General features: G+C 38.1%; 1 protein-coding gene across 4 annotated transcripts in view; it reads left to right on the forward strand.

Annotated features, from left to right (window-relative positions):
* The window catches only part of LOC110834034 (sodium/hydrogen exchanger 3), an 82225-nt gene that overhangs the window by 44086 nt on the left and 10222 nt on the right, over positions 1-27917 (forward strand). For 3 of the 4 annotated variants that reach the window (XM_022072781.2, XM_022072784.2, XM_022072785.2), the window contains exons 2-13: positions 10904-11167; positions 12798-12994; positions 14696-14952; positions 17795-18012; positions 19782-19984; positions 20723-20812; positions 20915-20985; positions 23288-23524; positions 24059-24206; positions 24766-24909; positions 26461-26530; positions 26975-27082. In XM_022072781.2, the coding sequence (XP_021928473.1) occupies positions 10904-11167; positions 12798-12994; positions 14696-14952; positions 17795-18012; positions 19782-19984; positions 20723-20812; positions 20915-20985; positions 23288-23524; positions 24059-24206; positions 24766-24909; positions 26461-26530; positions 26975-27082 (2007 nt within the window). The remainder of the gene's footprint in view (positions 1-10903; positions 11168-12797; positions 12995-14695; positions 14953-17794; positions 18013-19781; positions 19985-20722; positions 20813-20914; positions 20986-23287; positions 23525-24058; positions 24207-24765; positions 24910-26460; positions 26531-26974; positions 27083-27917) is intronic. The other variant, XM_022072782.2, reaches the window with a different exon arrangement.

Below are 27917 nucleotides of genomic sequence, written 5' to 3' on the forward strand. Positions count from 1 at the left end.
TTGTCTTATGAAACGTCCTAGCTGCGTAAAAGTCTGTTGTGTATCTCGCAGTGTTTGGAACCTTCTGTTCTTTCCTGGTGGAAGATCAACATATAAGCCGTTGGACTGTGGTAATCAATTGAATGGTGGTTACACATCCTAATGCACATTCTGCCTGTGCACTCAGCGGCCGCACCAACACGCTGCAGGTCACTGCTTGTAGACACAGGCTTAAAATAGAATGTTGAATGTAGGATGGTCGTCTCGTTTCAGCTCTTCCCCTTTTGTTTCATTTTAGCTTTTCAGTCAATGAGAATACCCTACCTGTTGTACCGTTTCCAAGTTCTAAGCCTGAGGATTGTGTGTGAGTGTGGGCGAAGGATCGGATATAACTTCCTCACGGTGTGTTCAGTTAAAAATAATGTAAATCCTTGTTTACACCATCGAAGGTCATCGCTAGAGGACAACACAGGAAAGGCGAACTGATGTCCGTGCTCTTAGCAGGATTCGATCCTTTGATCCCCAGTGTTCTTTGGGCCTTTAATCCCATATCTATCGGAACATGTAATCTTTATACCAGAAAAAGGTTAAAATCCGTCAGTCCAGTGATCCGTCTAACACGGACAACAGCTTATGGATCAAACCACTAATCGATTAATCTATTATGTGAAGTCAGATGTTTGAACAGCGGTGAACATTTTGATGTTGGTAACGCTGTGGTGATTCATAGGTAGATACCAACATTTCGGAGGAATATACTACTTCCATCTTCCGAGCTGAAGATGGGGCACCGTGTTTCTCAAACTGTGGTATCTACCTAGAAGCCCACACGGCGTTACATCGCAATAGACCAGCATCAACAACGAATTTATTAGCCTTTTGGTTGTCTCATAGTGATTTTGGGCAATAATAGAATACCTTTTGTTCCAGTTCGTCATCGCTTAACACTCAGGAAAGTAAACAGCAAATTTGAATTAGACCCTTTCCTTTACTCTCAGTCCCTGTAGGCAGAAATGATTTCAGAACTTTAAGTATGCCACGACCACTTCCTTTTTTACTATGCATGAGTTTCATACCTGCTATTCAAACACCGCCATTAATAGCCAGCACTAAACAAGTGTTTTTCTGCAACAGAAACTCAGAGCCCATCAGGTCGGGCTCTATCCGGACACATGGTACTGAGTGGAAAGGTGTGCTGTCACATCATTTGTGGCTCTGTACTTTAGTAATCAATAAAATGTCAAGAGAGTCGGAGATACGTGGTATAACTTTATTTGTTATTAAAATTGTTTGAAAATGAGGCCAAATAACATTTGATTAATTGGGGGAAGGAAGGAGACTTTAAACTAACATCGCTCACGCCTAAAAAGGTATAATTTTGCAGCAAATCATAATTACGTCGCTGTGATACAATTTCAGAAGAGCAACACGCCTATTAGCAAATACGTATGAGCAGGGCATAGCCTTACAAAATACGAGAGAAATTTTAAAGAAATAGTCGCAGTGACGATCGTGCGCCCTAGTCCCAGGGATAAAGAAGTCGATCAAGTAAGGGCCATAGTTCAGTATTGACTCATACATTATCATAAATTAACACAATAAACATAGGATTAAAACTGAGGCCGAATTACAAGGGAATTCCAATACAATTTAGCAAGGCAGCGATCCCAACCCAATCCATCCCAACGTAACTTAACCTAACCTAACCTAACTTAACCTAACAACCTAATCTAACCTAACCTAACTCAACCTAAACTAACTGAACCTTAGCTTCTCAAGTAGCCCCATTTTTGGAATGTAATTGCCTTGAAATATGAATTAAGTCGATCTATAAGCGGCTATAAACTAACATGATTATGGTCACTCACATTAATAAAGTTAGGTAGATATAAGCCTGAGAAAAATTGTTCTTGAATTGAGCTTCGAAAATTTAGAGGCCTATATTCCCCTAATCTTTGGACTTATCATCTTATAATCTCGAAGTAACGTTGACCTATCCATGATCTCAAACGGACAAGATTATAGTCCTTTAGGTTCCTATAGATCGGCAGTATTATGCGTTTGAATAAACGACTTTCGAAATACCTTGAATAATTTAAAGTCCTCTCCTCAGTAAGCACCTGGACTTATATTGTCGTAAGTATGGCATGACGATGAACTCTCCGTGACCTCAAACTGACATGAGTATTGTCGGTCACATCCCTACAGATCGGCAGAAATATGCGTTTGAAAAGATGACTTTCGAAATAACTTGAATAATTTAAAGGCCTGTCCTCGGAAAACCACTGGACTAATATTGTCGTTGTATGGCATGACGATGAACTCTCCGTGACCTCAAACTGACATGAGTATTGTCGGTCACATCCCTACAGATCGGCAGAAATATGCGTTTGAAAAGATGACTTTCGAAATAACTTGAATAATTTAAAGGCCTGTCCTCGGAAAACCACTGGACTTATATTGTCGTTGTATGGCATGACGATGAACTCTCCGTGACCTCAAACTGACATGAGTATTGTCGGTCACATCCCTACAGATCGGCAGAAATATGCGTTTGAAAAGATGACTTTCGAAATAACTTGAATAATTTAAAGGCCTGTCTTCGGAAAACCACTTGACTTATATTGTCGTGACTAAGACATGGCGATGTCCTGTTCATGGCCTCAAACTGACATGAGTATTGTCACTCAGATTCCTACCGATCGGAAGAAATGTGCGTTTGAAAAAATGACTTCTGAAATACCTTGAATATTTTAAAGGCATGTCTTCGGAAAACCACTTGACTTATATTGTCGTGACTAAGACATGGCGATGTCCTGTTCGTGGCCTCAAACTTACATAAGTATTGCCACTCAGATTCCTACCGATCGGCAGAAATATGCGTTTGAAAAAATGACTTCCGAAATACCTTGAATATTTTGAAGGCCTGTCCTCGGAAAACCACTTGACTTATATTGTCGTGACTACGATATGGCGATGTCCTGTTCGTGGCCTCAAACTTACATAAGTATTGCTACTCAGATTCATACAGATCGGCAGAAATACGCGTTTGAAAATATGACTTCCGAAATAACTTGAATATTTAACATGCCTCTCTTCGGAAGACCTCTATCCTGATATTATCGTAACTATGACATGGTGATGATCTGTCCGTGGCCTCAAAGTGACATGAGTATTGCCACTCAGATTCCTACCGATCGGCAGAAATGTTCTTTTGAAAAAATGACTTCCGAAATAACTTTTCCGTGTCATTGTTGTGATATCATATGAAGGAAGAGGCATTGAAGATTTCCGTCTTCTGGGTTGTTACGCTGTGTAGTCTGGTCGATGTATACCAACGTTTCAGAGGTCATACTGCCTCCATTATCAGGGCGGTGAGTATGAAGATTTCTGTCTTCTGGGTTGTTGCGCTGTGTAGTCTGGTCGATGTATACCAACGTTTCAGAGGTCATACTGCCTCCGTCATCAGGGCGATGAATATGAAGATTTCAGTCTTCTGGGTTCTTGCGCTGTGTAGTCTGGTCGATGTATACCAACGTTTCAGAGGTCATACTGCCTCCATCATCAGGGCGGTGAGTATGAAGATTTCTGTCTTCTGGGTTGTTGCGCTGTGTAGTCTGGTCGATGTTAACCAACGTTTCAGAGGTCATACTGCCTCCGTCATCAGGGCGCCCTGATGACGGAGGCAGAATTAATTCTGATCTGTAACAGGCCACACAGAATAATGTTTGCTCTAATGAACTTGGTGATGTTATGTAACGATTTGGTGGTCTCTTATGGCTCATTTTTACTGTTTCCTTTACATGTATTTTTGTTATGATGGCAGTGACCTTCCGAGCGATAGAGCGGTAATAAATTTCCAGTCAGTATTGAAGATGTTGTGGTAGTGGCCTTATTTCCACTTTCATCTGGGATAAAACACGGATTGCCTCGTCTTTGAGCCTAGCCAATGTTATTAATAAGATCACACGACCACAGAATGTTTTAGCGGCAGTTCTACTGATAAATTATATAATGACACTGTATCAACGACCGGCGGTTTATGTTATTCGGCATTTCGTCCTGCCTTCGAAAAATTGTGTAGGAAGTGAGAGTTTATTTTGACAGAATTATGTATGCGACAAAGATGGCCGAAGATAAAATTAAAATTTAATTAAATTTGTGATCCTTTGGGACCTAAACGTTCTGCGGGGTTAACTGTGCTAGCACAACATTTTCACTAATTTAATAATTTATTTTAGCACTGCTGCTGAATAGGTCACTGTCATCGGAAAAATAGATGCAAACGAAGCAATGAAAATGAATTGCAATGGATCGCAGACTAGTTCCGTTAAGAGCATCAACGTCTCACAGAGACGAATCAGGGGAAATCAGTCATTGTTCATTTTATAGAACATCACACGTGCGCGAATATTTGAGAAATAGGACATGAAAATGAATTTTCATTGGAAATACGTGTGGTCCCATATTAGAAAGATATCAAAGACCCATTTGCTAGCGTGGATGCCTACACATTTGATGTTCACGCCTGTGGGTCCTCTGAAGGAAGTACTCGTCCGATACCAGAAGTTTCACTTGGTCAGGGACTCGGTATGCAGAAATGTATCTAAGAAAAGGCTTGTGGTTTGGGTAATTGAGTTTGGTATTTGCTTTCTCGTGGGTTTCTGTTGAACTATACTCTACGGATTCAAACACATTGACGGCTGACGTGTAATGCCGAAAGCACTGACGATGTCAGAGATTGAACCTCTGTACTGAGACATTTGGTGGGAAGAAGATGATCTCAGTAGAATGCTGAAACTGTTCCCAGACGGAAGACGAAAATTGAGGGGAAAAAACAAGGAAAAAGATGCTTCGACCTATCAACGTTGAAGAGGAGTCTAGAAAGATCAATGATCGAACGGCTTAACAGACAGCAGCTGGTAAATGTCTGTTGTTGTCTCGCAGAAGCAAGGAAGCGAGGAATCGAACGATGGTCGTAGATACATGTATACAGAAGTAGTTAGCTGTACATCCGGAAGTTAGCAGCAAATATAATAATGAGTTGTCGTCGCAGATACTTATATTTTTATTTACCTTGACGTGGATGTTACATCCCAAACCAAGGCGAGTGGTCGTACGGCGAGAAACTGAACTATGGACTCCATAATTCTATTTATTAGCCAGATATTGCTATTAGCGCTCTCGTGTAGATAATCACTGGCCTTTGTTAAAATGTAGTTGGCAGACTGCGGACAAAAATTGGTGCACCAGTTGAGGAATTGGGTATGAATAGTTAAATTTCTGAGACGTGGCCGCTGTGAACACGATGCGCGTAGATCTGTTCGAGTCTAGTGACAGAGGTAAAACAAAGAGGCGTGTATGTTAGTTCAGCTGTAACTTAATTACGTAATTACATCAATACTATTCCCCTCATGCGCTGTTTAGCGGCCAAGTCTAAGAAATTTAACTCTAGCTAAAAGTTTCCCACTATATAAGAGTCATATTGTTACAAAACCCTCACATTATCCTCGTAATGTGACTGATTCTTCTACGTGACTTAGCTCAGGGTAGGGTCCAGATGTCCGCGTGGAGCAATATCCCGACGTGGTCTACCAGGAGCTGGCTTTATGACTCCTCCCATGAAAGGGTTGTATTTGTCAGTGAAACGAGATGAGACGTGTGCAGGGGAGAGTAATGACATTCAGCGAACTGCTTGTTAATATGGCTGCTTCATAATAGTGCTGATCGATTTTTCGGGAGATTGTTCTAACTGACAGAAGCTGAGTAGCCCGGATTGAACGCTGACCCACTTTCAGGAGGTTTTTGGGTTTGGGCCATCTCTTCACCGACACAATGTGAATGCGTATTGATCCGATCCCAGGTTACGTCCCTCAGAAGCGATGGTCTACCGCTGCTAGGAAAATGACAACTTCCTCAATGACGGTCCACACAATCGGTTTGCCTCTGACATCTATTGCTGAATTGGTCACTTCATGGCTTTTCGTAGTATAGTAGTTTGTATTTCGGGTCTTTCCGCTAATAGCCCGAGGCTTCTCAGAAATATAACCCAAATCTAGTACTATATTTTGGAAGCATCCCCTATATTTTAGTGCGATGTAATGCTGTTTGCGACTTCACGCCGTTTCAAAATGGACGTGCTTACCATTACTCACTGCGTACCATAACCTCTCTTACCCCTTACTTTTTTAAAAAAAATTCTGGAGCTTATACTTTTTTCAGCGCAGATCCCGTACAAGCCACACTATGAAATTCACATGAAGGCGTCGCGCGTTCTTGAAAGCTCCCTTTTGCTTTGAACTTTTGAAATCTACTTCCTTGAAGAATATCTTTCACTCAACGTAAAATGTCGTAAATGTTAAGCGAATTTCTGAGCTCCTTGCTTGACTAGATCGATCTTTTCTTTGTTCTGACTTTAGCAGTAAACAAACACGTGATGCACGTCTTTGTGGTCTGTGTCAGGCTTCGGGCAACTCCAGTTTACTGTAGGGTCGTTAGGAGGGTTGATTACACTCTATGATACTCACTGATGTTCGCGAAAGAGGAGATAAAGTAAGAAAGGAGAAGAAGGAGAAAGGCAGAAGTCATAAACCAACGATGAATCATACAAGGGAAAGGAAAAAATTACATTACGTGAAGCTTCTTGGTTTTACTGCCCACATAATAACGTATTTATTATTTGTCCATCTGTCAAGTTGGTTAAATTCGAGAATCGCTGGACCGGTTTGGATGAAATTTGATGTGAAGTTCGTGACAGTCTGCAAGACCTCAAAATAGTACTTTTTGATATCCTCCTAGTGGTGATAACAAAAGGTAAACACTGGGGCGTTGTGATGTAATGGTCAAAGTGATAACTATCGAACAAGGCGGATTTAATATTTCTAAATACATGTTACAAAGAACACATGAGGATATTATGTGTATTTCGGTACGGAAAATACCTTCCGAGCTTTTTGGCCTACGACAGTTCAACCACTGCCACGTCTGGACAGAGGGACGGGCTGTTGGGGTTTGATTTCAGGCAGTGACAGTACCTAGCACGTCGATATTGTATTATGTGCGAGCATAATATGTGCGTATATGCTAATCGTAACGTAACATCGTCACAGAATTCAACAGCGGGATGTAATGGCGGACTGTCAACGGAAATGGCGAATTCCGCGTCTGAATATAACAAAACTTGTCCAAATGCCTGGCTGTGGTTTCTACACTAATAAGGGTACCATTTCCAAGGACGTTGAACGCTACATTTAATTCATTTCTGGGCCTATCTTCACAGCGTTGTGACTTTTATATATATATATTGGACACGGAAATGAGGGAACTATGGATCGGTGACTACGTATCACCAAACTCCTGTGGCCTTTATATTCTTTCAATATTGAATAAGGAAAACAAAGAAAAATTTACTCACTTTTTCTTGGAAATGTTTAGATAGAAATGTCCTTTGTTCTTTGTTTATCTAACTGCGTTGTATCTACTGAACAGAATATGTAGCATGAAATTATATATAATTATTATTTGCGATAAACTGGAAAGGATGTGTAAGGAGATGATCTGTTTCGAGGCATTATTCTGGTGTTCTGAACCGAGTACCTCCAGTTGGCGCTAGAGTTCAACCAATGCATAATAAAGGTTTTTTAAAACGTAATATATAAACTGTACCGACACCGAGTGTCGTAATCCCTAATGGTGGCTTCAGTCTGTGTGTTTAATGTCGTCTCCTTTGAATGAATCGACCGATTTTAACAAATACCATTATAGTCGCCCAATGCCATAGCCTGTTTTATATCTTTCCTCTGAACATTTCTATCTTGACGGCTGTGCGAAGTATCGTGGTGGGAGCTGCAGTGAAGTTATTCACTGAAAATTGCTTTCAGTTTTATTGTTGATAAATTTAAGAAATATATTATTAAACACAGATTTTACAGCAATTGAAAATCATTGTTACTTTTGTCCGCACTGTTGCGTGTTTTTGTTTTATTTTAATTTTAGTGTTTTTATAAGGGAATGTAGGTTTATGAGTCGTGATGCCCGTGTGTCTGTCTCACCGTCGACACTCCTGAATCAGTGAATGGATTTACACAAAACTTAATACTGTAGGCTACATTTCCTTTGTACTTCTTAAGTCCCTGCGAACAGCAGGCATAATATTAATGTAGATGTGTGTACTTGTAAAACACTGTCACAACTTGGTTTGTATTCGTAAAATATCGTTAAATATAATATAACATAACGAAATGAGTGAAGCGTGAAATTTTTACGTAATTTAAGTAGGATTTGAGGTTTTCACAGCGGTGAGTTTGAAGATTTCTGTCTTCTGGGTTGTTGTGTCGTGTAGTCTGGTAGATGTCCACCACCGTTTCAGAGGTCCATGCTGCCTCCATCATCAGGGCTATGCTGTCTTCTTGTATGTAGCTTCCCTTTCATACTATATTAAGTAACTCTGGTACCCAAGAATTTGAAAAGTATTCACCAATGTATGGAACTAAATTATATCAATATATCTGTTAAATCCCATTGGCTTGCAATCTCCATACAGAAGACGAAAATAACCTTTATTATTCGACCGAACGTCACGACCAAGTGGTTAGCTCTTCTTCGTATTTGGGATATCCTGGCCTGAGACCGACTATTTTTACTCACGTTTCTTCCTGTTATCTTCAATCTCTCAAGGAAAATTAGTGGCTAGTGCCTTAAATTAAGCCATGACGGTTCCTTCTAATTCATTACTTAATAATCATATAATTTTACCATGTTTGACGTGAGTTGCAGGCAGCTTCGTTAACCAAGCTTAAAATAAACACAAATAAGTAGGATTTGTGGTTTCAAGGCGGCGAGTATGAAGATGGCTGCCTTCTGAGTTGAGACGTCATGTAGTCTATTAAAATTTACCGACGTTTCAGAGGTCTTTGCTGCCTCCATCATCAGTACGATAAGCCAGCAAGGACCTCTGAAATATTGGTAAAATTTACCAGACTACACGACGTTACAGCTCAAAAGACAGCCATTTTGGAATATAAATATTTGTCAGAACAAGATTTGCAAATAACAATTACACTTCTTGCTTCCGCTTTATGCGGTGTAAAAGATTTGACATTCGGGTATTTTGCATAACGCATTTTCCGAGCTTGTAGTTCACATCACTTGACCTCGATACTGGAGCAGAGATACAGACCCGCTACACTCAGCGGTTCAATAAGTTGCGGCTACTGCAGGCGTAAAGCAGCGTACAAAACAAATCCCTGATCTATTATGTAATTTCTGCTGTGACTTGTAATAATTGGGACATTATAGACCACAATTAACTTATTCTCTTCGACCACTATAGAGACCAGAAATAGAATGGATCAAATCCAGGAATTGAGATTTAGGATACTTTAGTTTTCTTGTTCTATTTCAGTGTTCGAATACCTGAAACTGATAGATGGCTCTCCTTTGTGAAACAAGGAAAATAGCGAATGTATGTGGCAGGACGAATGTCTTGGTGTCTGTTACCTTTACTCCACCCAGGATTTACCGTCTCCAAAAATGAGGCACTGGTGACCGAGTATGAAAAATGTTCATTATACAGTGAAGATAATGAAATAACAACATTGAGGTTATGGCAGTTTTATTTGTTTTAAAATTTTACTTTAGTCTGATATTTTGATATGTGACAGTCAGACCACTGCAGTTTATTAATTTTAAACCAAACAACCAATTACATTTTGGGCACGATGACAAGAATAACAGAAACATAAATAAAAAGTGAAAACTTAAATACCTGCTGAAACTAGTTTGCATATACGTTGGGGGTTGGTTAATTTCCACGCCGAAAATTTCAGTTTTTATTTTAGAACCATTGTTTTATCATATTTAGTTAATTTGTCTTTTAACACTGATTTACACACAAGAACTCAAACCCAAGATACGTTTTTCAGGGCTGGGGTTCCTGTAATTTCCTTTCCGAAATAAATAAAGCCGGTCTCATATATGTCATTATTTCCCCAGGCACAGAAAGCGCCTTAATCAGATTTTCAAGTTAAGACAGTCTTTCGGACTTGTACCGTTGTTTATGCAATCTCCTCCCCACAACAAACAGTGTTGGTTTTATTTATGTTTTTCTGCTGTCATTATTTTCCGAGGTTTAGAAAATATCTTTACCGGGACTCGAATAAAGGCCAGCTTTCGGAGTTGTGGTCCTTGTTACTGTAATATCCTAGCCGAAACAAACAACTTTTATCTTGGCCTCCTTATTCCATCGTACTCATTTTCCCAGCTACAGAAACCATTCTCACCGAGACTCAAATCCAGGACAAGTTTGAGGAGTCACATCCTTCCTGAAACCTCCTCCTGGTTTCAGTACATAAGCATGCCAAGTATGGGGCGAATTGGTTTATCCTTTTTCCTGCTAAAAGGGAATCCACAATTTAAATTGTATTACAGAGATCAGTTGGTTAATGCTGTTTATGGAAATAGAAGCTGTTCACACTGAGAATCGTATGACACCCATAAATACACTCTTGGGCAAAATTCAAAGTTACAGATTGTCAAAGCAGGTGGTGCTAGTGAGCTTTAAACAGTTAATATTAGCACTTAAGCGTCATGTTAAGATCCAACTGTGTAGATATAAAGATATGTTTAGTCTGCTTGACGACGCTTCCGAATAAAGCATGTGCAGAGCGAATCACACTGACCTTTCTTCCCCTATCTTTAAGACTCCAGATAAATTCCGTGGACAGTAACAATCTACAACACTACACGGCGTCATAACCCAGAAGATCATTATTCAATTTGTTTCCGCCTCGACCTCTCAAAGCGCGTACATTTTTTTAAGTAACGTTATAATAACGGATTAAGTTTGCTTCTCGCCACCTGTCCGCACTCGAAGTCTCCTCGAGTTCCAGTGATTTATTTTCTTTTGTTTTTGTTGTTGTTCCAGGTTTCCACATGACGCCAACACTGTCGAAAATCTTCCCAGAGTCGTGCCTGCTGGTTGTTGTGGGGCTGATAATTGGCGCCCTGCTCATTGTAACGGGCAGCATGCACGTCTCGCCCCTGACACCCGACACGTTTTTCCTGTACATGCTCCCTCCAATTATATTGGATGCCGGATACTTCATGCCGAATCGACTGTTCTTCGACCACCTGGGCACCATACTTCTCTTCGCTGTCGTTGGAACTATCTTCAACACTCTCACCATCGGTGAGTAGTTACCTCGATTTTAATGGTTTTCAACCGTGATACTGACTCTCCTCTCCGACGTTTACGACATTTGCCTCATCCGCTGCTGGTATGGTCTTGGAATAGGTCACGTTTTCCAGTTACTTAGCAGTTCAATCTCTCACTTGCCTCCAAGAGTGGTTTGCTGTTGGTAGGTGGTCGTTCAATTACCTAAGAATGGAACAAATTACAGGGAAGGCACATGGTTTACGGGATGAACCGCATTCATCATGATGCCTTATTCCCTAAGGATTTATTTGGAATTTGATTTACGTGTTGTTTTGGGCCAACCGGAAACATTACGCAGTCCTCATATTATCGCTTTTGTGTAGCTTCATTTCATGAAGCTGTTTGCCATTCAGTCTGCCTTTAAATGTGTAAATGTCTCACTAAATAAGATTGACAACACTAAGCGCAGCATCCGAGTGATTACACCAGTGTTTCCTATCTGGGAGATTCCGGGTTCAAATCTTGGCCCAAAAACGGTCAATCCTGGCTGATATTTTTCTTGGTTTTCCTCAGTCACTACTTTTAAATTTTCGGGGTAACACCTTACATTAGGCCACGACCAGTTCCTTCAATGTACTTTCCAATTCATGATTTATTAATCATCCGACACTATAGTCTGTAGTCTTTTTTACTGACAGCGTCGTTAAATAAGCCACAAATGAACAACTGAATTTGTCTCATATCTTGATGAAATTATTTCAGCCTGAAACTGGTTGCCAGACCGGCTCAGAAATTGTTTATTGTAAGACTGAAGCCCTGGTTTCAGTGGTACACTCTACAGTACCCTTAGCTCCGGCAGATTTTGTCGATACGGAGTCACTAAAAACTCTCTTCTTCAAGAGACCGCAAGATATATCTCAGGTGGTGTGGGCATCTGTCTGTCAGGGTATTTTCCGCCTGGTCATACCTGCACACTGAAACGCATTTAGAAGTTTATGTGAAGTGCCCGTTATTTTTGTCAGATTTTAACCAAGTTTTAGTGAAACTTTCAATATCTAAGTTCATGAAAATCTGTTTTGCGGTTCTCCATTGTTACACCCGGGCAGCCAAGAAATGGCGAAAGAAATAGTCGCATTTTTGCAACATTTAGTTTCGAACTTGCCTAAAATATTGTAACGTAATCAGTGTTTACAAAATGGGTTCTCAATACGATGAGTTTATTTCACACCGTACGTAGTTTATTATTTTCTTAATCATTGCCTGACGCTCCACAGATCACTGTTTTGATTATCTGGGTATAAATGCTTTCTTCCACGTCGTAATGTCGGCAGACAGAGCACTTTGCAATCCACGAACGTGGGTTCCGCTGATAGTCTACTATCATAGACTGACTCTACACTACACTTTTATACACGCTAGAGATGGTAATCTGGACTTTTCAACAATTCCTAGAATAATCTACGCTATTCGCGATGTTTCTCAATGTTTATAGTTAAACTGAGGAGCTGGCCGGGCACGCGATCTCAGTTCGTAAATCCGCGGAAATACGAACAGGTCTCTGTGGTACGTAGCAGCAGCTGTAACCGGTGTATGAGATCAATGTTTTGGGCAAGAGTGTTTCTTTACTGCAGGTTGAGGTACTAACATCACGTGCCTGTTCCAGGTGTGTCTCTGTGGGCTGTGGGGCAGAGCGGCCTGTTTTCGTGCGACACCCCGCTGCTGGACATGCTTCTTTTCTCATCCCTTATCTCTGCAGTGGATCCAGTTGCAGTACTCGCTGTATTTGAAGAGATACATGTTAACGAAATTCTGTACATCGTCGTTTTCGGCGAGAGTCTGCTCAACGACGCAGTCACAGTGGTGAGTGTCACAACACCAAGTTTTCGGAAGGCTCAGGCCCCCAGCGCTCGATTCTACCGAAGCTAAAGCAGCGTTTTCCAAAGGCTGGAACAACTTAACTGTGCCGTGCGATTTACTTTTATGTATTTTATTTTACCTTTTACAAATATTCGTTATTTTTTCTCGATAAATGTGATAAATATTTATCCACCTATCAGAAAGGTGGGTTGTTGCACCGTGATGTCTGGTAGAAATTTAACGCCGGTTTAGAGATGCCTTTATTATCAGGGCGATGGTGGAGGCAATAAGCCCCTTTGAAACGTCGGTAAACTTCTATCAGACAACACGGCGCAACAACCCAGAAGATAGTCATCACCATTTTCTCTGTTTGGACTTTGTCCATCGACTGTTAAATTGTTTTAAATCTTTTGAAACGTAGTGCGTTTTAAAACTTGTAAACTGTACGCGATTGACCTATTCGCTTGCAGCCTGAGAGATAATGAAAATTATTCTTGCGGGAGTTGTAATTTGCATTTACTGATGGGGGAATAATTATGTCCTCATCTAACCTAATATCTGTTGTCCTTGACGTACACAATACACCAATTTGCACTCGAACAGCACGTGGCTTGCAGTAAATGCCGTTCGACACTTTTTTTCAGAATCTGTGTAAAAATCAGTGTCTTGCTGTAAACACGGCAGTGAGTATGGGTCTCTTTTTACTATTTAGATATATTTTGACCATCACGTGAATCGACGAAAAATGCCAGTTAGGTCTTCGACCATTACTGGCTCCATCTTCTTCGCGGGAAATTGTATAAATGTGATGCTTTTTTTAACATTCAGTTTGAATACTGAGTGGAGGCGTATTTGTGATAACCCGCTTCAATTTGCAGTGTTATGAAGTCGTCCTATATCACATATTGTCCGATTTATAGGCCTATGTGTGCTACATCCGGCTGTGGGTCTACGCTCTGTCATGTTAAGTAGTACGTATATTTGTTTGTAACCGATCCGGAAATTCGCCTAAAAGAACTGAGGAAAACTATTAAATTCTTATTCAGGAAACCATTGTTTCAACTGAGATTCAAACCGGGCATCTCCGAAAACGAAAAACACGAAACAAACAAGCTTTGTTGTTTGAGTCAGCTTCTTCACCGATCGTTTATATTTCGATGGCCTTGTGGACAGACAGGCTCTGCTCACACAGCTGTGTCCGACGACGTATCAAAAAATCCATTAAGTACAGTTAAGTCTTCGCTGGTAATCAGACTTGTGAGAATGCAGCTAATATCCAGTGTTTCAGAGATTCTGCCTTCTTTATCGGCAGTTGGTAAATTAATAAAAATATGTAGGATTTGAGGTTTTCACGGCGGTGAGTTTTAAGATGGCTGTCTTCTGGGTTGTTGCGCCATGTAATATGGTAGAAGTTTACCGACGTTTCAGAGGCCCAGATGGTAGAGGCAGCAAGGACTTCTGAAACGTTGGTAAACTTCCACTAGATTACATGGCGCAACGACCCAGAAGACAGCCATCTTAATAGAAATAGTAAGTAAATAAATAAAGGGATGAATATAAAATAAGTTAGTGAATAAATACACGACGAAAGAAATAATGAACCATACGTAAAGTGTGTTGACCCAACATATGAGAGATAGTTGACAGGATCCTACTGCCTCGTCTGTCTTAAGCGATGTGATGGAATCGTACTTTTCTCTGCAGGTGCTGTATCACTTGTTCGAGTCCTACACAGAGATGGGACCCAGCAACATTCTGTATATAGACCTCGTGATGGGATTTACTTCGTTCTTTGTGGTGGCGCTTGGTGGCACCATCATTGGCGTCTTGTGGGGATTCCTCACAGGCCTGGTCACCCGATACACAAACCAGGTCCGAGTCATAGAGCCCATCTTCATCTTCGTCATGGCGTACTTGGCCTACCTCAACGCTGAGCTCTTTCATATGTCTGGAATTCTAGCGTGAGTAGTTTGATCAAGGGAGTCGTTGTGTGCAGACCCGGTCGATATATTAACCACTCAGCAGACTTTCCGTGTACCAGACGTTTACGACCCAGTATACGTAACAGATTGGAAGTGTACAGACCATTTTATGGCATGAAATTGTAGAATCAGCGTCGTATTTAGAAGGGGTGGGTGGGTTATTGATTAAACATCGCCTTCCTGAGGTGTATAGACAAAACACGAACAGCTTTCTGCAAGATTCAATTTAATAATGAAGGTTTAGTTACGCTGTTACAAAATGTGTTAGTAGCTTATTATCAATGTCTTCATAACATTGTTAATTTATTTGTGATTTATTAAATATAAAAACAAGAAATCAAACATATTAATATGTCATTTCTAAAATGCGAGTAGGATTCCTATCCAACTAAAGATACATAGACTCAATAGGGTGATTAATGAATTGGAAAGGCTATGGAAGGAAACGGCCTCGGATTATTTTCAGGTACTATTCCGGAATTTGTCTGAAGGGACTACGAAAAACGTCATTAGTCGGTCTTCGAGCCGAGATTTAAACCTGGGACCTCCCGAATACGAAGCAGGAGTAACATGTTGCTTTTACTTAAGGATATATGTTTTTTGATGAAGATCTTCTTGTCATACTTCGACCTATGACATTTAGAGACAGAGATATTCAGATTTTCAACCCCCTCGTTAGGTTGTAGCACTGTTAAATGTGAGGGTTTTATTATGGATGAATTAATTCACATTGACGGACGTCACCAGACCTCCACAGAGACTCCCTTAACCTGTCCTAAAATGAGTAAAAGCAGAAAGTTTGCGTTTCCTTGAATCAGACAAAGCTACGTTGCATTTGCGGTAGGTCGGAAGCTTCTGTCCCTTTTAACTGGTGCATTGCATATGGAGTCGTAGTTAGAAACTGTTTTACTGATTATACTCCCCATTATATATTGAAAATAGCATGAAAGAAAATTATTTTATACAAAATCTGGTTTGAAAAGAGAAGTTTGGTAGAGTAGGGACCGATATTATGTGAATAGCATTACCTAAGTTCGTTTATTAAAACACCCTCCAAGATTAATTCGTAGATGCGCTTCTAGGAAGAAACGAACAGGGTGGTTGCACTCACAGGCCAGCAGAGCTTCTCACTGTCTGCACGAAAGCTTCAACGTACACTCCCCGTTTTGTTGCTAGGCAACTATATGAGGTATCTGCATTCCATCTATCGGCTAGGATAGGGGTCGCCAAACTTTTCTGTGTGGCGGCCAACTAGAAACTTATAATTTATACACGGCGTCGCAATGAATCCACCAAAAAAGGGACGGGAATTGAAATAATCACATTGCTACTGTGTCAACGCATTTTGTATACCAGCTGGCTCAAGAGCAAATATAGGGAGAGTATGGCAAATTCGGACAGCCAACAAGGTTAACATTTAAAACTCCTTATGAAATGTGAATATTCTAAAATTCCTGCTGGCGCCCCAAAAACCCTTGAGGGCTCCATGGTGACCGCGCGCATGCGCTTGGTGATTTTTAGGCTAGGACGTCCGATCATTCATCTTTGCCATCGCACATACCGACAGTAAACTTACCTTGTAAATATTAAGTTTGTAAATTTGTAATAGGACATGAAGAACTTCAAAATACAGAATGTCCCAAAAAGATTAAATAAAGACATTTTAATGAACAAAACCATTAAATACATCAGCAGCATTGACACTTAGCGAATTAGCTGTCTAGTGTAGGTGTTCAAAACGACCACCGTTTGTTTCGTGGCACAGCTGACAGCTGTGAGTAACTAACTGACTTTGTGTTGTACACATCGTCTTTCAAGTAACCCCTACACGAAACAGTCAAGTGGGGTTAAATCTGCCGATCGTGGGGGTCCTTAATCGACCCTCCGCCATTTTTTGGATCTGAATTATGGAATAAGATACTGTGGTGCCATCTGTTGAATGTAGACCACACTAGGTTCCCCTCATAAAAACAACACACAGAGAATTATGATAAGGTTAACTAACTAACTAACTAACTAACTAGATGGCTTACCGAACCCGAAGGTTCATCACCGAATTAACCAAAGCCCTCCACCGGACCCTGTCCTGATAAGGTTAATATTCCGAATTATAATGTGTAAATTTTTTTGGGTGTTCTCACTGCGTTGTGAAAACAGTCTCCTGGGTTGTTACGCCTGGTAAGTTTCTGGCTATATGCCAACGCTTTGGAGGAATATTCTGCCACAGTTGTTACGATTGAAGTGAGTGATTTAGGTAGATGTTATATAGGATTGAGAGGGAAAGTCCGCCTGTTTCAGCGCTGAAGATGGTGACAGTAGGTTCCTCCAAAGAGCTGGCATGTAGTCAAGAGACTACACTGTGCAACCATTCCAGAATAACTCAAACCGTATTGTGTTCCGAATGTTTATGCCAAAGTGAAATGTGAAAGAGAACAAGTATTTTAACCTTTACTTTTGAAGCACTTCAACAAAAACGAAACAAGCTCAGTAAAGAAATGGTAAATTAATAACTTTTTTGCATAGTACCGGTACTTATTTTCCAGTTCTTTGTTCCTGGCTTGCCAACCACCACGATTTCGAATTCATTATTCATATTGAGATTTTAATTTTACATAGTTTCGAAAAAGTAAGTTATGAAACATATGCCAGGGTCTGCTGATAAAACAGTCAATGAGCTGGAAAATGATAGAATGGACTAAGGAAATAAAATAAATTGAGTGCAGATTATGAAACTAAGAACTTATTGTAATTTTACAATTAAATGAAATGTTCACTCATTACTGTGGCAGTACTGATAAGAGGATGGGACATTTCATTGCAGCATTACATTTTGTGGCATCACAATGAAGAATTACGTGGAAGCTAACATCTCTCACAAATCTCATACGACTGTCAAGTACGCGATGAAGATGTTGAGCAGTTCCTCGGAGACCATCATCTTCATGTTCCTGGGTGTGGCCACTATCAACAACACCCATGAATGGAACCTCTGGTTCATTGTACTCACCATCACCTTCTGTTCTGTATACCGCACCATAGGTGAGCCCTTTTCTTTTTCATCAGGTGAAGACCTAATACAAGTTATATATTTCTTTGTGACAGAAAATTTCATGGTCACACCACGCTGTATCAGATAATGACAGTTTAATTTTATTTTATTAAACATCAGCATCATACAAGTTGTAGATCTAAATTTTATTTTATACTGGGATACTTGGAACGACCCATTCTTCAAGTGCCTGAGCACTGCGGGTCCCAACCTTTTGTTGACTTGATCTATAGACATTCGGTAGAACTCCTTGGACGAGGGATCGGCCCGTCGCAATTCCTCTACCTGTACACAGGACAGCACAACACAGAAAAACGCAGACAAACATCAATGGCTTGAGTGGGATTCAAACCCACGGTCCCAGCGACCAAGCGGCACAAGGCCCACGCCTCAGGCCACGCGGCCACTGCAGACCCCTTATTTTATGCTAGAGGAAAATATCCTTTGAAATTCAACTGGAATTACTCTTTTGCAGAACATCATCTCTTATCCCTTTTCTTCCTTTTGTATCTGTATCACCTTTCCTACTTTTTCATGTATTCTGTTCCTATTCCTTTCAGCTTGAACAACAATGAGAATCCATGTGTTATTTTAATGTTTTTGTCATTTATATTAGAAGTACTTCTAAAAGTTGTTTAATGATAATAGCACTTTGAAATAGAACATTTTCCCATCTGGTATCTTTTATGAGAACTTTAGGCCTCTGTGAATCAACCAAACATACATGAAACAAGTAAAAGCGTAGGGAGTGGTAGCAGATAAGGAAGCATATACTGTCTGTACTACAAACATTATTTCCCAGTGGCAGTAGCTCACTGTCTCAGTTCCTATTTGGCAATGAATATGGTTTACATAGTACATTTGTTTGTTTTTCTTCTACTCGCAAGATAGTGATATAGGTGAAATTGACAGTCTGGTTCTGGCTACTGTAAAATGACCTATCTAACACAAATCATCATTTAACTTTACTCCAGTTGATTTTAATGACATAACCTAAAAACCAGTAGTTGAGGCATTGTTAAGGAAACGTGTATATTTTTAATACTTTTTAAAACTTACTTTTTCTGAAAAGTTTCTGAAACCTTACTAAATTGTTGTTTTGACCCAACATCTGGATGAATTGGCCCCTGTAAGTTTTGTTTAACAATCTGAACATTGATAAAGGAGGGTGATGAAGCAGTTTAATCACTTGTGTTTTAGGTTACTGTCTGCTGTCTATTCAGTCACTGTTACACATATCATATTTCTTACATTCAAAATTAAATTCTTCAAGTATTGTTACATACATTACATGGACATCAACAAAATGTAGCGTGATAGACATCCACTCTTTGTGTGAGAATTTGGTGCACTAATGTGAATGTATTGGATGTCTAAGCCCACTCAACAGCAACCCAATAAGAGAATAATAGAAAATGTCCATTATATCTGGACAGGTTGCTTTGTGTGGATCTCCGCTGTATTGTAGATCTTCTAAACACATGTCTTGTGGTAAAGTTTGTTACAACAGAAGAGCAGCTATGTCAGTTATATCTCATTTCATTTTTATTTATGATAATCTGTTGTCTGGTTCTGTGGAAGATAATAATCATGTCTGTAAATTTTGTATAAACCTGTTTTTGGTACTTAAATGCAATAACATGGTGAGAGCATGATTCCCAGTAGTGACATATGCCACTTCTATGGCAATTTCAAAATAAATCTATCAGTTCATAAGAATTCAAGTTCTGAATTTGTGCCTTCTTTGTATTTCCTGCAGGAGTTATTCTGCTAACAGCTATTGCAAATCGTTTCCGATTGCATAAGCTGAACAAAGTTGAGAAATTTGTTATGTCGTATGGTGGTCTGCGAGGAGCAGTTGCCTTTGCTCTTGTACTGCTGATAGACAAGAACAATGTAAAGCTTCAACCGATGTTCGTCAGTACAACGATATCTGTTATCTACTTCACTGTCTTCTTCCAGGTAAGCTAATGAAAGTATAGCACACTTGTAGCAAAACTTTGAAATACACAGAACTCTATGTAAAGAGGCTGAATCATAGAATAGTAGCTGTTTTGGGTTTAGAGGCCCTTCAGTAGTTGTGCTTATTTGCTCCTGAGATCTAGATGGCAACATCGTATAGGAATAATTTATGATGATGTGAAATGCACTACCACCATTTAATTACAGTCATTAAATTATGTGTAGTTGAGGCAGTGTAGTTTTTAAAATGTAAAACAATAACATGGTGGTAATAAAAAATGTTAATTTAGCTGTCAGTTTGACAGTGATAACCAAGAGAAGAGACGAAATGCATTTCAAAATACTCATTTACCATGCCAGAAATAAGCAAAAGAATACTTTGCACCTTATAAATATATGGCCTCACAGTTTAGGTCATACTGCCCCCGTCATAATCGTAATGATGACGGAGGCAGTATGACCTCTGAAACGTTGATAAACATCTACCATACTACACGGTGCAACAACCCAGGAGACAGAAATCCTCATAGTCACCGCTGTGAAAACCTCAAATCCCTTATATTATGAGGTTTGCGATCCATATTTCTAAAATGAATTAATCATGTAGCGAAAGAACAGTCTGATTAAAACTAGTTTGATAAAATTTTATTTATTTTTTACTTGTATTTGAGTCACTATACATAGCCTGTAAGCCAAGTGCTTTGGAGCAGCACCAAATGTGGTTGTACTTATTTTCAGGGAATAACCATCAAGCCTCTAGTCAAAGTCCTGAATGTAAAGAGAGCTGAAAAAAGAAAACCAACAATGAATGAAAGAATTCATGAAAGGGTGAGTGTTTAAGTGTTGAATTTCTCGATATTCACCAGTTTCCATCATACTTATGTAGTGAAGTACATTGTAAAGTGTCTTTTTTATCATTTTTCCCTCTAGTTCATGGACCACTTAATGGCAGGAATTGAGGACATCTTAGGTCGCCATGGCAATTATCATGTGCGAGACAAGTAAGTTACAATTTAGTTTCTGCTCCTGAAACTACAGTAAGCACCACTGATAGCCAAGAGCTGTTGAAATAATTATGTGAATCAGGTTTTCTGAAATTTGAATCATTGAAAGCAATTTTGGAATTGTACGGTTTTCTGTATTCTGCAGAAATTAATGTGCAGTAAAGAAATATACAGGAACTTTGTTTAACAGTGGAATAAGAGATACAGAATTGCAACTATAGACCCTATATGAGCCTGTCAATCTGGTTCGTCTCATTTCACTAAAATACGTGATTCTTTTGTTTTCAATGAAGTCTCCAAAATGGCTACTTTCTAAGAAGATTTTCCTAGTTTTGTAATGAGAAATGCATGCAATAAATTAAATACATATTCTAGAATGATGTTAAGTATATTTACTTTATTTTATTAATTTTTATGTTCTTTGTGCTGTATGCATAAAATTAACACATTTAGGTCTGACAATGTCTGTCTGTCAGCATGATTCAACTCATGAACCACTGGATGGATTTGGAGGAAATTTGGTGTGGACATAATGCCATTGAAGGCTATCTTGAACTAGTACTTTTTAATTTCCTACAATTAATGCTACCAGTAAGGTAGATGAATGAATTTGCGAGATGGTACATGGTTATAGATCATAAAACGTGCATATGTTTTATGTAGTAATTCTCTGTATAATGTAAGGCAACAACAAGGTGGCTGCATAAAGCAATAGAAAATGTTGATGGCTGTTTTCTGTGTAGTATGGTAGACGTTTACTAGTGTTCCATCATCCTGATACGTCTACCAGACTACATGGTGCTACAACCCAGAAAACAGCCATCTTTATACTGATTGCCATGAGAACCTCAAATCCTATTTAATGAAACTTGTTGGTCTTGATCATCATTCGATCCTGTAACCACCTACGTACATTTGAGTCCACTGTGCTATCACATAACTAACTTGATTGTGTTATGCTCTTATTGATTTAGATTACCTAAAGTTGACAATAAGTACACATGATCTCTAAAGTTAGAAATTTAAATTGTTTAAGTAAGGAAACTCACATTATTTTATTAATAACTGTTGTTTAAAATTAACAGATTAAGAGACATTTCAATACATCATATAATATACATTACATTATTTATCAGATTGTAATACAAGATCAAGATTCTTTGATTCTATGCTGTTGTTACAAAAGTCTGTTTTTGATAAACATGTGAATTAGTAGAGAAGAAAGAACACCATTTGAAACATCTATCCACTTAGTTATAGTAGTACGAAGTATGTGCATTAGATTGCAATTTGCTTGTTTCTTTTGTGAATAAGAAAATGAGTAGATATGAGTAAATTAATACATTTTATGTTGAAGAAATATGCTAATATTTTTACATTATCTGCTGTGCTTATGCAGATGATACAGTAAAGCAGTGTATATATGATATAATATTTTTTTTACATCAACAAAGAGCATTTGGAATTTAAAAGTTGCAAAGAATGCATGTGGAAATTCTGTGTATTCTGATATGAATTACATCTTTCGAGTCTTATTAATGTTTTCTCTGAGGAATGTTGCTTCAGTGTGGGGTTTTTCCTCTTTTAAAATGTTTAAAATTATCCTGTGCAGTTTATCATGAGATACAGAAGTTTAGCTAGTTGATGGCCAGAAGTATAAGCTTCATTTCCAATTCTTAGTGAATTTAAATATAGAATAATGATAGAATATCTTAGTGTGTTCAGCCGTTGCTAAAGAGCAGTGTAGTCTGACATATAAAGCAATCTTTCATCACAATTTATGTTTTTGTATACATTCTTCTTATTAATATTCATAACCTAGTGACATCATTACACTCATAACAAATTAATACATCTGTACATCAGAATAAATATCAAACAGTTGAAACAGATTGTTACCAGTATTTTCTATAGAAGTGGTTAAAGCTTGTAACCACAATTCAAGAGCGAGCACTGACAGCATTTAGTTTATATGCTCGTGTTGTGATTATTATTTAGTTGAATACTATCTTAAAATTTATTGTAAATATTTCTATTGCTGATTCTGTTAATTTTGCCTGTATTAATTTTAGCATTCATTAATACATGTGTCTGTGTCTGTCTATTTCGCACTGTTACAAGTACATCTGTCCATCTTGTTATTTTTCTTGCCTCATCCACAGAAGTTTAATCAGAGAATGTATATGTAGCTTGTACATATGTGGTGAAGTTCAGTGCAGTACTGGAATAAGTGCATATACTTCTGGGTCAGTCACTACAGTTCTGATGGGTTAATCAAAATTTGTATTACATATTTCAGGTTCAAGAGGTTTGACAACAGGTTCATCCGTCCATTGCTGCTGCGTGATCACCAGGGAGCAGAGCCTAAAATTCTGGAGACTTACTCAAAACTAGCAATGAAAGATGCAATGGAATATATGCGAAGGAATGCATCTACTATTGGAAACATATCTGGCACCGAGTCCATGTCAGCTATCTTCCGCAATTACACAGCAGGCAATATCAATGGGAACTTGAGTGGTACCCTTAATGGGAGGTTAGTACAGCTTTGTATTTTGTTCTTCTAAAATTAAATGTGACTTTAAGTCACTGGCAGGCCTGTTCTTAGGATGACATTCCAACTTTTATTTTGACTGGTGTGCTATTGGTAAGATGTATGAAGTCTGATGGATGAAACTTGGAAATTGTATACTTATATATATTTCTTACTGTTTAAATTAAAATTATGTCCAGTATAGAATGTGATGAAAATATCAAAGCGTCATTTCAGTATGTATGTTAAATAGATGAAGACGGTGATCTTCTGGGTCGTAGCACCATGCAGTCTGGTAGAAATTTATTAACGTTTTAGAGGTGCTTCTGAAATGTTACTAAACTTATACCATAGTACAGAGTGCTACAACCCAGACCTTCACACTTGCTGCTGTGAGAACTTAAAAATCATAATTAATTAACAGATGTGTACTAAAGCCAGTCAGCTGATGAGTCTTATAAAGGTTTGCTGTTTACTTCTTTGTGATGTTTGCTGGTTTATCATTGTAACTTAAAAATGTGTACTGTATACTTGCAGCACTAGTTTCAGCCAATTGGACTCAAGCACATGGAACATAGACATGCAGGAGTTGGAGTACAACCCGTCCAAGAAAGATTTGACAGATGCTAAGATTCATCATCTACTTGCAGAAGAGCTGTGTAAACCCTATCGCAGGGTAAGAGAAGTATGTTTGTGCAAAGCACTCTTTCACTAACTTACCTTTATCATAATAGTGAAACTTTGGTTTGGGATTTAGCTTTGGTGTTAATGGTTTAGCTGGTTGCTGTTGTGACACATTGCCAGCTGGGCTTTACATTAGTCATGACAGATGGCCAATAAAAATTAATCTCTTCCAGAGTCTGCACTGCAGCAACTATCAGACCCATATTGTGCTTTCCTTGAAGCAATGTAACACATTACCCATGTCCTTGACTAATTTGAATCACTGGACATTGTTTTCTTTACCAGTTTTAACTTATTTTTTCCATTCTTCATTATTGCTTGTCACATACTTTTGGCCAGCATTTGGCTACGTTTGTATTCCATGTCTTACCATCCTACTTTATTTATGATTTTGATTGTAGAGCAAATCTTATGTCATAGCTTTTAAAATTCAGAAGACTAATATATGTAGTGCTATGAATGGGTATTAGCACCTTGTGTGACCAGTTACTCTCATAACTATGCATATTAAAATATAATTGATTTATTAATGAATTGTTGATGTTTTTATAATTCTAAAGCACCGGAGGTTGAGCTACAGTCGGCATGCAGTCAACGACCGGGATCTTTCTACTCAGCCTGTCAATTATCGCATGCATATGAATATACGGCGAATGGTTGGTGAAAGGAAGCACCACCATAAACGAAGCAAAAGATTGGGCAAGGTAAAAATAGTAGTACATCTGCACTTATAAGCATGTTACAAATAAATTGAGTTTAAAATATTCAGAAAATATGGCACATATTTCTAGCTTAATATTTTTAGTGAAAGAGTTAATACTGTACCATTATTCAACTATATGAATGCATGATAAATAAATTTATGAGATTTTGTAAAAGAAACATTTTCTTTAAATTTTAGGAAGTGTTGTCACCTTCAAAACAAATTATTTTCTAAGTTTATTCATGCACTCCAGCTCTGTACTATGCCTGGAAAAACTGTCAAACACAATTTTAAAAAGTACTTACAGTACTCAGTTCTCTAAAAATCTTCAAATGTTTCAAAGTGGTTCCTGTTGTACGATAGTTTTCCCTTTTTTAACATGACGTAGTCATATGGCCCAGGCAGGTGAGTATAGTGATTGTTCTAACATTAGTATTTGTCTCTTGGCCAAAAATTGGATTTCCAGAATGCTATGTGGAAAGGGACATTGTCACAATACAAAATCCATTTGACCAGCCAAAATATTAGTCTTTATTGACAAATATGCTACTGTAAATTTTCCAAACATTATAATTAAAATGAGATCCCCCACCCTTTTTTATTTTTAGGAGCAAATTTATAACAGATGATTGTTCCAATGTGAGGAAAGCATAACAGTGTGATGTAAACCTTGAATTTTTAAATTTTAGCTTTTTTCAGCTTGAGACTCTTGGATTTTTCTGTTGGAGACTTCAGAGTTTTGTTTTTGGGTCTCATTGAAAGATTGCAGTCTTGTCACCAGTCATTTTTTGTTTTGATGATGGGTTTTGTCTCTTGTTAAAAGGCCTAAGCAAATATGTCCTTCCCCCAAATATTTTAATATGATTTTGGCACAGACTTACAGATTTTTTCTTATTCAGATCTTCAGTTATAATCAGTTTTAGTATTCCTGCAATTTTTTTCTTCAGAAGTGTCAAGCAACATTTATTCCTCATAATTCCAGTCACTTTTCCCACATTTGGATCAATTATTGAAGTTATCAAGTATCCTCATCTTTTATCGTCTCTATTCCAAGTTTTCCTATTTGCTTAACCTATAAGAAAATCTGTGTTCTGGCTTTTGTTAGTCCTTCTCCTTAAAATAACCGTAATAGCTTGAAAATGTCAGCTGTTAATGTTCTGCCAGGGTTTGGACTGAACTATTGGATCAAGTTAACTCATGAATTTATCAAAAATAAACAAATGTCTTTTCAGTTACTGTTACAGTATTTTAGGACATCTTGCTGGGAGGAGGAGGATTTATAATACAGAAATGTTGAGCACAGTGGATGTGAGATAGAAGCAGTTGCACAGTATTAGTCAGTGTTAAGTACACTGTTGGTATTCATGTTGTTGCTTTAAGTTTCAGTATTGTTTCTTTCATTATGTCCCCCTTCCCAGTTTTATTGCACCTCAGAATTACTGATACCTGAAAAGGTTAGCATTTATAGCAGTTAATTGATTAAATAAAAACTGGAGACAAAAATTAAGGCTTTTCTGACACATATAATTTTCTTTGTCATTTCTTTTTACAGGATGGGAAACAAAATCATGTTAGTTTCCCTGGAATCACACAGAATGGTTCAGCAAAACAATTTTCTCATGGTGAGTTATCAAGTATTGTTTTTGATTGAGAATAATTAGAAAATTTATGATCCATATTCCTTGTTCAACATTTACCATAGTCCCTACTTTCCTTCCACTGCTTGTAACCTTCTACATAAATACCTTATTGCACATAAATGCAATAAATTTTGTATGCATTGTTTATCTATGTCTTTGTATTAATGTCTGTGAGACCTCTGTTTGGTAAGTTATCATTTGTTTCACGTAAAACTGTCTGATCAGAATCCATTTTAATTTTCTGATATTTCATGCATATTGTTTTATTTGTTACATAATCCTAAGATTGTAAATATATATCCTGTAATCTTAATATAAGCAATATGATATTAGGTGAATCATATTGTATTAAATTCATGTAAACAAGAACTAACTAGTGCAATGTATTGCATGCTCTTTAAAGTGTGATGTGTTTAACCTCTTCAGATTATATCAATGAAGTCCTCCAGGAGTCAGAAAATGATGGTGATGGCACCAAGTCCACTAGCAGGGAGGACTGGGACAGTGCCATTACCTTTACAGCCAAAACTTCACGTAAGTGGTATTGCATCATTGCTATCATGTGTCTTGGTAGTTTTCTTTTCTTGCAGACACAGTTATATGCTTTTAAGTTTCTTGTCTCCTAGTATATGCTTGGGAACTTAATTTTCTAATCTCTCTCACTCTTCTAGTAGCATCAGGCTTTGAGTAATATTCCTGTGTAAATATATCAAAGATTGCTTGTGAATTTGGGTGTTTTAATTCTATTTATTGTTGACTGAATACATTGTACTGTTATTTATATGATATTGGTATACTTTTATGTATAATATGCAGATTTTTGTGTTTCTAATATGTTACATTGTCTTTAAATCTATAAATAAGCTTTCTATATAACATATTATGTTTGTTGCATATGTTTCTGGAAATACCCTAATTCTGTCTAAATTAGTTTGTCCCAGGCAGAACTAGTACACATAATGTAGCCTAACCTAACTATATTCCTAACAGCAACAGAATTTTCTAGTTGTACCTAGGACAAACTAGTTTAGATGGATTTTGGGTATTTCCAGTAACACATATACTGAATAATATCAACTTATTCTAGTTTGTGTTATGTTTTTATCACAGTAGAAATAACTTATACATTAAATGGATTGTGGTTGTTTCGTTGTTATGCTGCTTTCGCTATTATTGAAACAAGTAAAATAGTTGTAAAAGGAGTTACCTAATGCATTTTTTATGAATAACATGAAGTCCAGTTCAGTCAGGTTATGATAATTATTAAGTTACTTCTTTTGTGATACTTCGTTGGCTCACTTCATTTTGTTTAATCATCTAATCAGCTGAAAATTATGCTCTTATGGGGTGTAGAAGTTGTCAAAGCCCC

Source organism: Zootermopsis nevadensis, unplaced genomic scaffold (assembly GCF_977971745.1).
Source record: "Zootermopsis nevadensis isolate Lab colony 2312 unplaced genomic scaffold, Znev_1.0 Znev_ptg000017l, whole genome shotgun sequence".
NCBI classification, from domain to species: domain Eukaryota; kingdom Metazoa; phylum Arthropoda; class Insecta; order Blattodea; family Termopsidae; genus Zootermopsis; species Zootermopsis nevadensis.